General features: G+C 43.9%; 1 protein-coding gene across 1 annotated transcript in view; it reads left to right on the plus strand.

Annotated features, from left to right (window-relative positions):
• Positions 1–12,500, plus strand: part of garnl3 (GTPase activating Rap/RanGAP domain like 3) — a 174,666-nt gene that overhangs the window by 100,486 nt on the left and 61,680 nt on the right. The window contains exons 13-15 of the mRNA XM_031802695.1: positions 3,254–3,299; positions 3,449–3,555; positions 12,017–12,132. Of these exons, the coding sequence (XP_031658555.1) occupies positions 3,254–3,299; positions 3,449–3,555; positions 12,017–12,132 (269 nt within the window). The remainder of the gene's footprint in view (positions 1–3,253; positions 3,300–3,448; positions 3,556–12,016; positions 12,133–12,500) is intronic.

Here is a 12,500-nt window from a genome sequence, read left to right on the forward strand (position 1 = left end):
CCTAGGAAGAAACCTAGAGGAACCAGGCTATGTGGGGTGGCCAGTCCTCTTCTGGTTGTGCCTGACCCTAGCTCCCCAAGACATAAACTACTGCAGCATAAATACTGGAGGCTGAGACAGGAGGGGTCAGGAGACACTGTGGCTCCATCCGAGGACACCTTGGGACAGGGCCAAACAGGAAGTATATAACCCCACCCACTTTGCCAAAGCACAGCCCCCACACCACTAGAGGGATATCTTCAACCACCAGCTTACCATCCTGAGACAAGGCCGAGTATAGCCCACAAAGTTCTCCGCCACGGCACAACCCAAGGGAGGGCGCCAACCCAGACAGGAAGATCACATCAGTGACTCAACCCACTCAAGTGACGCACCCCTCCTAGGGACGGTATGAAAGAGCCCTAGTAAGCCTGTGACTCAGCCCCTGTAATAGGTGTTAGTGGCAGAGAATCCCAGTGGAAAGAGGGGAACCGGCCAGGCAGAGACAGCAAGGGCGGTTCGTTGCTCCAGAGCCTTTCCGTTCACCTTCACACTCCTGGGCCAGACTACACTCAATCATATGACCCACTGAAGAGATGAGTCTTCAGTAAAGACTTAAAGGTTGAGACCGAGTTTGCGTCTCTGACATGGGTAGGCAGACCGTTCCATAAAAATGGAGCTCTATAGGAGAAAGCCCTGCCTCCAGCTGTTTGCTTAGAAATTCTAGGGACAATTAGGGGGCCTGCGTCTTGTGACCGTAGCGTACGTGTAGGTATGTAAGGCAGGACCAAATCAGAGAGATAGGTAGGAGCAAGCCCATGTAATGCTTTGTAGGTTAGCAGTAAAACCTTTAAATCAGCCCTTGCCTTAACAGGAAGCCAGTGGAGGGCGGCTCTGGAGTAATATGATCAAAAATGTTGGTTCTAGTCAGGATTCTAGCAGCCGTATTTAGTACTAACTGAAGTTTATTTAGTGCTTTATCCGGGTAGCCGGAAAGTAGAGCATTGCAGTAGTCTAACCTTGAAGTAACAAAAGCATGGATGAATTTTTCTGCATCATTTTTGGACAGAAAGTTTCTGATTTTTGCAATGTTACGTAGATGGAAAAAAGCTGTCCTTGAAACAGTCTCGATATGTTCTTCAAAAGAGAGATCAGGGTCCAGAGTAACGCCGTGGTCCTTCACAGTTTTATTTGAGACGACTGTACAACCATTAAGATTAATTGTCAGATTCAACAGAAGATCTCTTTGAATCCTCAGTTGTGCTTTTAGCATGTAAATCTTGGTGAGCCAAACTCCCACCTTTTTTTTAGATGATTAAGACATTAATGAGCGAGTTAAGAGGGACGTAGCCAATATATCTATTTGTTCAGCACTTTTGAAATGTACAGCGACACAATTCAGAACATTGGTCGTTCTTGCAGTATTCTCCCTGTACACCAAGTCAAAACTGTAGGATAAATAAAGGGGGCATATAAGCAGACAATGAAAGCTCTTACAATATTATATGATTACATTTCTCTAAAACAGGCTATAGGCACCACCAAGTCAGAACAGTAGGCTAAGTTATGAGGGGAAAGGGACCAAAATATCAGGGTGAATCACATGGGCTACTAACATATTACTACACAACATAAACTTAGTATTACTTATCTACAGTATACATATTTCCCTGACATATTACTACACAACATACACTTAGTATTACTCTCTTATCTACAGTATACATATCTCCCTGACATATTACTACACAACATACACTTAGTATTACTCTCTTAGCTACAGTATACATATCTCCCTGACATATTACTGCACAACATACACTTAGTATTACTCTCTTATCTACAGTATACATATCTCCCTGACATATTACTATACAACATACACTTAGTATTACTCTCTTAGCTACAGTATACATATCTCCCTGACATATTACTACACAACATACACTTAGTATTACTCTCTTAGCTACAGTATACATATCTCCCTGGCATATTACATCATTTATGCAGCAGCATACACTACATTTTGAACTCACCTTGTTATGCTGTGCCCACTTGAACAGGAAGGTGACAGGACGGTCCTTGTGTCTCTCATCAAACTTTGTCATCAAAGTCTGGCATTCTCTGAATTTATGGTGCTTTCAAGACAACTGGGAAGGTTGAGTAATGACGTCAGCGATCTTCAGGTCGAAGCTTCAACCTTTTCTGGCCCTTGGTGTTGCATGTAAATGTTTATCATTTTAAGCATGGAAAAGAAACCCTTAAACCCAGTGTCACCAGAAAAGCACCCCCATAACATCTCACCTCCTCCATGCTTCATGGAGAACCACACATGCGGAGATCATCCGTTCACCTACTCTGCGTCTCACAAAGACACAGAGGTTGGAACCAAAAATCTCAAATTTGGACTCATCAGACCAAAGGACAGACTTCCACCAGTCTAATGTCCATTGCTGTTTCTTGGCCCAAGCAAGTCTCTTCTTCTTATGGGTGTCCTTTAGTAGTGGTTTCTTTGCAGCAATTCAACCATGAAAGCCTGATTCACACAGTCTCTTCTGAACAGTTGAGATGTGTCTGTTACTTGAACTATGTGAAGCATTTGTTTGTGCTGCAATTTCTGAGGCTGGTAACTCTAATTAACGTATCCTCTACAGCAGAGGTAACTCTGTAACCTTTCGGTTACTAGTCCAACTCTCTAACCACTAGGCTACCCTGCCGCCCCATAGAGGGCTTAAAGTAATGATGGACTGTTGTTTCTCTTTGATTATTTGAGCTGTTCTTGCCATAATATGGACTTGGTCTTTTACCAAATAGGGCCATCTTCTGTATACCACCCATACCATGTCACAACATAACGGATTGGCTCAAATGTATCAAGAAGGAACGAAATTCCACAAATGAACTTTTAGCAAGGCACACCTGTTAATTTAAATGCATTAAGCTGGTTGAGAGAATGCCAAGAGTGTGCAACGCTTTCATCGAGGCAAAGGGTGGCTACTTTGAATAATCTCAAATATAAAATATATTTAGATGGTTTAACACTTTTTTGGTTACTACATGATTCCATATGTGTTATTTCATCATTTTGATGTGTTCACTATTATTCTACAATGCAGAAAATAGTAAAAAATTAAGAAAAACCCTTGAATGCGTAGGTGTGTACAAACTTATGACTGGTGCTGTATATCAACACCTGCCCTTGATGACGGGTCGCCACTGGGAATCATGTATTGAGTGTTGGGAGTTCATGTTACTTCCTTCATTTTACTGCCAGATATTTTTGCATTAGTTAGATACAACAGTCAGAACGACAGTTACAGGTATGAAGGGGTTTAGTTTCATTTTTGTTTCAGTTATGTATTTTATTCAGTGTTCATGTATTCTATGGTATTGTATTGACTCATGGCCTCTGTGTGTTCCTGTGAGTGTGTATGTGTGAAAAACAATAACAGGGTTTTGTGTGTTCTAGGTTGAAGATTTTCTCTGAGGAAAGTGTGCCACTGTTCGGACCTCCCCTCCCCTCACCACCTGTGTTTACAGACCACCAAGAATTCAGGGACTTTTTGTTAGTCAAACGTAAGACCATGGACTTACTCTCCAAACTGTTTACACCTCTTCTGTTTACACCTCTAAGGTTTAGACCTCTTCTGTTTACAGTTCTCCTGTTACACCTCTACTGTTTACAGTACTACTGTTACACCTCTACTGTTTACAGTTCTCCTGTTATACCTCTACTGTTTACAGTTCTCCTGTTACACCTCTACTGTTTACAGTTCTCCTGTTACACCTCTACTGTTTACAGTACTACTGTTACACCTCTACTGGTTACAGTTCTCCTGTTACACCTCTACTCTTTACAGTTCTCCTGTTACACCTCTACTGTTTACAGTACTACTGTTACACCTCTACTGTTTACAGTTCTCCTGTTACACCTCTACTGTTTACAGTCCTACTGTTACACCTCTACTGTTTACAGTGCTCCTGTTACACCTCTACTGTTTACAGTACTACTGTTACACCTCTACTGTTTACAGTTCTCCTGTTACACCTCTACTGTTTACAGTTCTCCTGTTACACCTCTACTGTTTACAGTTCTCCTGTTACACCTCTACTGTTTACAGTACTACTGTTACACCTCTACTGTTTACAGTACTACTGTTACACCTCTACTGTTTACAGTACTACTGTTACACCTCTACTGTTTACAGTTCTCCTGTTACACCTCTACTGTTTACAGTACCACTGTTACACCTCTACTGTTTACAGTTCTCCTGTTACACCTCTACTGTTTACAGTTCTCCTGTTACACCTCTACTGTTTACAGTTCTCCTGTTACACCTCCACTGTTTACAGTTCTCCTGTTACACCTCTACTGTTTACAGTTCTCCTGTTACACCTCTACTGTTTACAGTTCTCCTGTTACACCTCTACTGTTTACAGTTCTCCTGTTACACCTCTACTGTTTACAGTTCTCCTGTTACACCTCTACTGTTTACAGTGCTCCTGTTACACCTCTACTGTTTACAGTTCTCCTGTTACACCTCTACTGTTTACAGTTCTCCTGTTACACCTCTACTGTTTACAGTTTCTCCTGTTACACCTCTACTCTTTACAGTTCTCCTGTTACACCTCTACTGTTTACAGTTCTCCTGTTACACCTCTACTGTTTACAGTTCTCCTGTTACACCTCTACTGTTTACAGTTCTCCTGTTAAACCTCTACTGTTTACAGTACTACTGTTACACCTCTACTGTTTACAGTACTACTGTTACACCTCTACTGTTTACAGTTCTCCTGTTACACCTCTACTGTTTACAGTACTACTGTTACACCTCTACTGTTTACAGTTCTCCTGTTACACCTCTACTGTTTACAGTTCTCCATTACACCTCTACTGTTTACAGTTCTCCTGTTACACCTCTACTGTTTACAGTTCTCCTGTTACACCTCTACTGTTTACAGTTCTCCTGTTACACCTCTACTCTTTACAGTTCTCCTGTTACACCTCTACTGTTTACAGTTCTCCTGTTACACCTCTACTCTTTACAGTTCTCCTGTTACACCTCTACTGTTTACAGTTCTCCTGTTACACCTCTACTGTTTACAGTGCTCCTGTTACACCTCTACTGTTTACAGTTCTCCTGTTACACCTCTACTGTTTACAGTTCTCCTGTTACACCTCTACTGTTTACAGTTCTCCTGTTACACCTCTACTGTTTACAGTTCTCCTGTTACACCTCTACTGTTTACAGTTCTCCTGTTACACCTCTACTGTTTACAGTTCTCCTGTTACACCTCTACTGTTTACAGTTCTCCTGTTACACCTCTACTGTTTACAGTGCTCCTGTTACACCTCTACTGTTTACAGTTCTCCTGTTACACCTCTACTGTTTACAGTTCTCCTGTTACACCTCTACTGTTTACAGTTCTCCTGTTACACCTCTACTCTTTACAGTTCTCCTGTTACACCTCTACTGTTTACAGTTCTCCTGTTACACCTCTACTGTTTACAGTTCTCCTGTTACACCTCTACTGTTTACAGTTCTCCTGTTAAACATCTACTGTTTACAGTACTACTGTTACACCTCTACTGTTTACAGTACTACTGTTACACCTCTACTGTTTACAGTTCCCCTGTTACACCTCTACTGTTTACAGTACTACTGTTACACCTCTACTGTTTACAGTTCTCCTGTTACACCTCTACTCTTTACAGTTCTCCTGTTACACCTCTACTGTTTACAGTTCTCCTGTTACACCTCTACTGTTTACAGTTCTCCTGTTACACCTCTACTGTTTACAGTTCTCCTGTTACACCTCTACTGTTTACAGTTCTCCTGTTACACCTCTACTGTTTACAGTTCTCCTGTTACACCTCTACTGTTTACAGTACTACTGTTACACCTCTACTCTTTACAGTCCTACTGTTACACCTCTACTGTTTACAGTTCTCCTGTTACACCTCTACTCTTTACAGTTCTCCTGTTACACCTCTACTGTTTACAGTTCTCCTGTTACACCTCTACTGTTTACAGTTCTCCTGTTACACCTCTACTGTTTACAGTTCTCCTGTTACACCTCTACTGTTTACAGTACTACTGTTACACCTCTACTGTTTACAGTTCTCCTGTTACACCTCTACTGTTTACAGTTCTCCTGTTACACCTCTACTGTTTACAGTTCTCCTGTTACACCTCTACTGTTTACAGTTCTCCTGTTACACCTCTACTGTTTACAGTACTACTGTTACACCTCTACTGTTTACAGTTCTCCTGTTACACCTCTACTGTTTACAGTTCTCCTGTTACACCTCTACTCTTTACAGTCCTACTGTTACACCTCTACTGTTTACAGTTCTCCTGTTACACCTCTACTCTTTACAGTTCTCCTGTTACACCTCTACTGTTTACAGTTCTCCTGTTACACCTCTACTGTTTACAGTTCTCCTGTTACACCTCTACTCTTTACAGTTCTCCTGTTACACCTCTACTGTTTACAGTACTACTGTTACACCTCTACTGTTTACAGTGCTCCTGATACACCTCTACTGTTTACAGTCCTACTGTTACACCTCTACTGTTTACAGTGCTCCTGTTACACCTCTACTGTTTACAGTACTACTGTTACACCTCTACTGTTTACAGTTCTCCTGTTACACCTCTACTCTTTACAGTGCTCCTGTTACACCTCTACTGTTTACAGTTCTCCTGTTACACCTCTACTGTTTACAGTACTACTGTTACACCTCTACTGTTTACAGTACTACTGTTACACCTCTACTGTTTACAGTTCTCCTGTTACACCTCTACTGTTTACAGTACTCCTGTTACACCTCTACTGTTTACAGTACTACTGTTACACATCTACTGTTTACAGTACTCCTGTTACACCTCTACTGTTTACAGTACTACTGTTACACCTCTACTCATGCATTGCAGTGACAAATTTGTTTAACTTTATCTAACGTTTATCGTAAAACCTTTTTAAGGCCTATGTACATGTACGTCACAAGTGTTTTAAGATAATGTCACACATAAAGAGTGAATAAAAGCGACCCCCTCCTTTGTATAGGCCTCTAAGTAGATATGTGTGACCAAAATAGTCGTTGAGTGGGGTTAGAAGTCTGGATGGTTGCAGTTCTAGGCTTTCTTCAAGGCCCACCACAGAGTTGCCCCACCTATTTCGAATACTTCCTGTCCTAGAACGGAAAGTCTTGTTTAGGTTCCACCTCGAAGAATGACGCACGCTGCTAATACATATCAGGAATTGGGGGTGGGAATGTTGTGGGGATTTCCACGTGGAGCAGAGGAATAACAACAAATAGTATGTAAGCACCTGCTCGTCCAACGTCTGATTCCAAAATCATGAGCATTTGTATAGAGTTGGTCCCCCCTTTGCTGCTATAACAGCCTACACTCTTCAAATCAAATCAAGGTGTATTTGTCTCACGTGCGCCGAATACAACAGGTGTAAACCTTAAAGAAATAAAACAACAGTAGAAAGACATTTGAAAAAAGAGTAGCAAGGCTATATACAGACACCTGTTAGTCAGACTTATTGAGGTAGTATGTACATGTAGGTATCGTTAAAGTGACTGTGCATATATGATGAACAGAGAGTAGCAGTAGCATAAAAGAGGGGTTGGTGGGTGGCGGGACTCAATGCAGATTGCCCGGTTAGCCAATGTGCGGGAGCACTGGTTGGTTGGGACAATTGAGGTAGTATGTACATGAATGTATAGTTAAAGTGACTAAGCATATAAGATAAACAGAGAAACTGGGAAGGCTTTCCACTAGATGTTGGAACATTGCTGCTGGGACTTGGGGCAGGCGCTGATGTTGGGCAATTAGGCCTGGCTTGCAGTCAGCATTCCAATTCATCACGAAGGTGTTTGATGTGGTTGAGGTCAGGGCTCTGTGCAGGCCACACCAATCTCGACAAACCGTTTCTGTGTGGACCTCGCTTTGTGCACGGGGGCATTGTCATGGTGAAACAGGAAAGGGCCTTCCCCAAATTGTTGCCACAAAGTTAGTAGTACAGAATCGTCTACAATATAATTTTATGCAGTAGCGTTAAGATTTCTATTCACTGGAACTAAGGGGCCTAGTCGGAAACCATGAAAAACAGCCCCAAACCATTATTCCTCCTCCACCATGCATTGGGGCAGGTAACAATCTCCTGGCATCTGCCAAACCCAGTTTCCACTGCTCCAGAGTCCAATGCCAGCGCGCTTTACACCACTCTAGCTGACGCTTGGCATTGGTCACAGTGATCTTAGGCTTGTGTGCGGCTGCTCGGCCATGGAAACCCATTTCATGAAGCTCCCGATGAACAGTTATTGTGCTGACGTTGCTTCTAGAGGCAGTTTGGAACTCAATAGTGAGTGTTGCAATCGAGGACAGACGATTTTTACGATCTACGCACTTCAGAATTTGTCAGTCCAGTTCTGTGAGCTTGTGTGGTCTACCACTTCGCAGCTGAGTCATTGTTGCTCCTAGACGTCTTCACTTCACAATAACAGCACTTACAGTTGACCGGGGCAGCTCTAGCAGGGCAGAAATTTGACGAACTGACTAGTTGGAAAGGTGGCATCCTGTGACAGTGCCATTATGAAAGTCACTGAGCTTTTCAGTAAGGCCATTCTACTGCCAGTGTTTGTCTATGGAGATTGCATTGCTGTGTGCTTGATTTTATACACCTGTCAGCAACGGGTGTGTCTGAAATAGAATCCACTCATTTGAAGCGTCATGTAGCATATCAATCCATTATCTAAATTGCGGCCGAAAATTCTTTCGGATCAATGGAATGGTCGAAAATTAGAAAAGAGCAAAGAGTCGGAAGAGGAAGTGAGACACCCAACCCAGCTTTTTTCTCGTTCATTAAAAGTAATTGATTTAAGTAGACCAGACACAGCTGCTATTGCAATGGTGTCTATGGGAGACGCACCCCGTTAAGTAGACCAGTGAAATATCTTGATTTATCCATCATCTTTGTTGTAGCCAAAGATGATCTACACTGCTCAAAAGAATAAAGGGAACACTAAAATAACACATCCTAGATCTGAATGAATGAAATATTCTTATTAAATACTTTTTTCTTTACATAGTTGAATTTGCTGACAACAAAATCACACAAAAATTATCAATGGAAATCAAATGTATCAACCCATGGAGGTCTGACTTTTGAGTGACACTCAGAATTAAAGTGGAAACCACACTACAGGCTGATCCAACTTTGATGTAATGTCCTTAAAACAAGTCTAAATGAGGCTCAGTAGTGTGTGTGGCCTCCACGTGCCTGTATGACCTCCCTACAATGCCTGGGCTTGCTCCTGATGAGGTGGCGGATGGTCTCCTGAGGGATCTCCTCCCAGACCTGGACTAAAGCATCCGCCAACTCCTGGACAGTCTGTGGTGCATGTTGGTGGATGGAGCGAGACATGATGTCCCAGATGTGCTCAATTGGATTCAGGTCTGGGGAACGGGCGGGCCAGTCCATAGCATCAATGCCTTCCTCTTGCAGGAACTGCTGACACACTCCAGCCACATGAGGTCTAGCATTGTCTTGCATTAGGAGGAACCTAGGGCCAACCTCACCAGCATATGGTCTCACAAGGGGTCTGAGGATATCATCTCGGTACCTAATGGCAGGCTACCTCTGGCGAGCACATGGAGGGCTGTGCGGCTCCCCAAAGAAATGCCACCCCACACCATGACTGACCCACCGCCAAACCGGTCATGCTGGAGGATGTTGCAGGCAGCAGAACGTTATCCATGGCGTCTCCAGACCCTGTCATGTCTGTCACATGTGCTCAGTGTGAACCTGCTTTCATCTGTGAAGAGCACAGGGCGCCAGTGGCAAATTTGCCAATCTTGGTGTTCTCTGGCAAATGCCAAACGTCCTGCACGGTGTTGGGCTGTAAGCACAACCCCCACCTGTGGACGTGGGGCCCTCATACCACCCTCATGGAGTCTGTTTCTGACCGTTTGAGCAGACACATGCACATTTGTGGCCTGCTGGAGGTCATTTTGCAGGGCTCTGGCAGTGCTCCTCCTGCTCCTCCTTGCACAAATGCGGAGGTAGCGGTCCTGCTGCTGGGTTGTTGCCCTCCTACGGCCCCCTCCATGTCTCCTGATGTATTGGCCTGTTTCCTGGTAGCGCCTCCATGCTCTGGACACTACGCTGACAGACACAGCAAACCTTCTTGCCAAGGCTCGCATTGATGTGCCATCCTGGATGAGCTGCACTACCTGAGCCACTTGTGTGGGTTGTAGACTCCGTCTCATGCTACCACTAGAGTGAAAGCACCGCCAGCATTCAAAAGTGACCAAAACATCAGCCAGGAAGCATAGGAACTGAGAAGTGGTCTGTGGTCCCCACCTGCAGAACCACTCCTTTATTGGGGGTGTCTTGCTTAATTGCCTATAATTTCCACCTGTTGTCTATTCCATTTGCACAGCAGCATGTGAAATGTATTGTCAATCAGTGTTGCTTCCTAAGTGGACGGTTTGATTTCACAGAAGTGTGATTGACTTGGAGTTACATTGTATTGTTTAAGTGTTCCCTTTATTTTTTTGAGCAGTGTATTATACTGAGCAAAAATATAACTGCAAAATGTTTCATGAGCTGAAATAAAAGATCCCAGACATTTTGGATACTCACACAAAGCTTATTTCTCTCAAATGTTCTGCACAAATTTGTTTGCATTCCTTTTAGTGAGCATTGCCAAGATAATCCATCCACCTGAAAGCTGTGGCTTATCAAGAAGCTGATTAAACAGCATGATCAATTCACAGGTGCACCTTGTGCTGGGGACAATTAAAGGCAAATCTCAAATGTGCAGTTTTGTCACACAACACAATGCCACAGATGTCTCAAGTTTTGAGGGAGCGTACAATTGGCATGCTGACTGCAGGATGTTCACCAGAGCTGTTGCCAGATAATTAAATCTTAATTTCTCTACTATAAACTGCCTCCAACATAATTTTAGAGAATTTGGAACTACGTCCAACCAGCCTCACAACCGCAGACCATGGGATGGCAGCATAGCCTAGTGGTTAGAGCGTTGGACTAGTAACCAAAAGGTTGCAAGATCAAATCCCAGAGCTGATAAGGAACAAACCTGTCATTCTGCCCCTGAACAGGTAGTCAACCCACTGTTCCTAGGCTGTCATTGAAAAAAGAGTTTGTTCTTAACAGAGTTGCCTAGTTAAGTAAAATATGTCTAATCTTTTTTAATGTAACCACGCCAGCACAGGACCTCCACATCCAGCTTCTTCACCTGCGGGATCGTCTGAGACCAGCCACTCAGACAGCTGATGAAACCTTGGAGGGGTTGCTGAGGAGTATTTCTGTCCTGTAATTAAGCCCTTTTGTGGGGGAAAACTCGTTCTGATTGGCTGGGCCTGGCTACCAAGGGGTGGGCCTATGCCCTCCCAGGCCCACCCATGACTGCATCCCTGCCCAGTCATGTGAAATCCATAGATTAGGACCTAATGAATTATTACAATTGACTGATTTCCTTCTATGAATATCATATTGATATTAGTAAGATGTTGCGTTTATATTTTTGTTCAATATATATTGCTCAGCTCAGTCACGACTCGCAAACTTTGAAGGTGTTTCTAATGAACAACCACCTTCCTGGTGGGTGACCATTCAAATAAAACCCAGTCCTGAAACGAAACGTAGGATAAAAATCATTTACACCTCATTTCATAGGAAAAGACACGTCATTGGCTCAAATTTGGAGAAGGCGGGAAATTAGGTTTTGTCACAAGCCCAAATATATCCTACTTTGACTAAAATGATGACATATTGACTTACATCATTGTGCGACATCATGGGTAATCTCTGACCATCATCTTTCAGCTCGAAAAAGTGGATTTCTACTGGCGTGGGCATTTCAGCCAGTAGAGGGGGTGGAGTTATGGTGATCACTTTGGATGAGTGTGTGATTGTGTGTGATTGTGTATGTTCTCACCATAACCCCACCCCCTCTCTACCCCCCCCCCCCCCCCCCCCCTCTGTCCTTTAGTAATCAATGGAGAGAAGGCCACCCTGGAGACACCCACATTTGCCCAGAAGCGTCAGCGGACCCTGGACATGTTGATCCGTTCCCTGTACCAAGACCTGATCCCCGACCTCCACAAGGTACAGCCCTGTCACACCCTGTCACACCCTACCTAACCCAGCCTGGTACAGCCCCGTCACACCCTACCTAACCCAGCCTGGTACAGCCCCGTCACACCCTACCTAACCCAGCCTGGTACAGCTCTGTCACACCCTACCTAACCCAGCCTGGTACAGCTCTGTCACACCCTACCTAACCCAGCCTGGTACAGCCCTGTCACACCCTACCTAACCCAGCCTGGTACAGCTCTGTCACACCCTACCTAACCCAGCCTGGTACAGCTCTGTCACACCCCAGCCTGGCCTATCCCTATTAGCCTAAGCCTATCTCCTCTCCTCTCCTCTCCTCTCCTCTCCTCTCCTCTCCTCTCCTCTCCTCTCCTCTCCTC

Source organism: Oncorhynchus kisutch, linkage group LG23 (assembly GCF_002021735.2).
Source record: "Oncorhynchus kisutch isolate 150728-3 linkage group LG23, Okis_V2, whole genome shotgun sequence".
Taxonomy (NCBI): domain Eukaryota; kingdom Metazoa; phylum Chordata; class Actinopteri; order Salmoniformes; family Salmonidae; genus Oncorhynchus; species Oncorhynchus kisutch.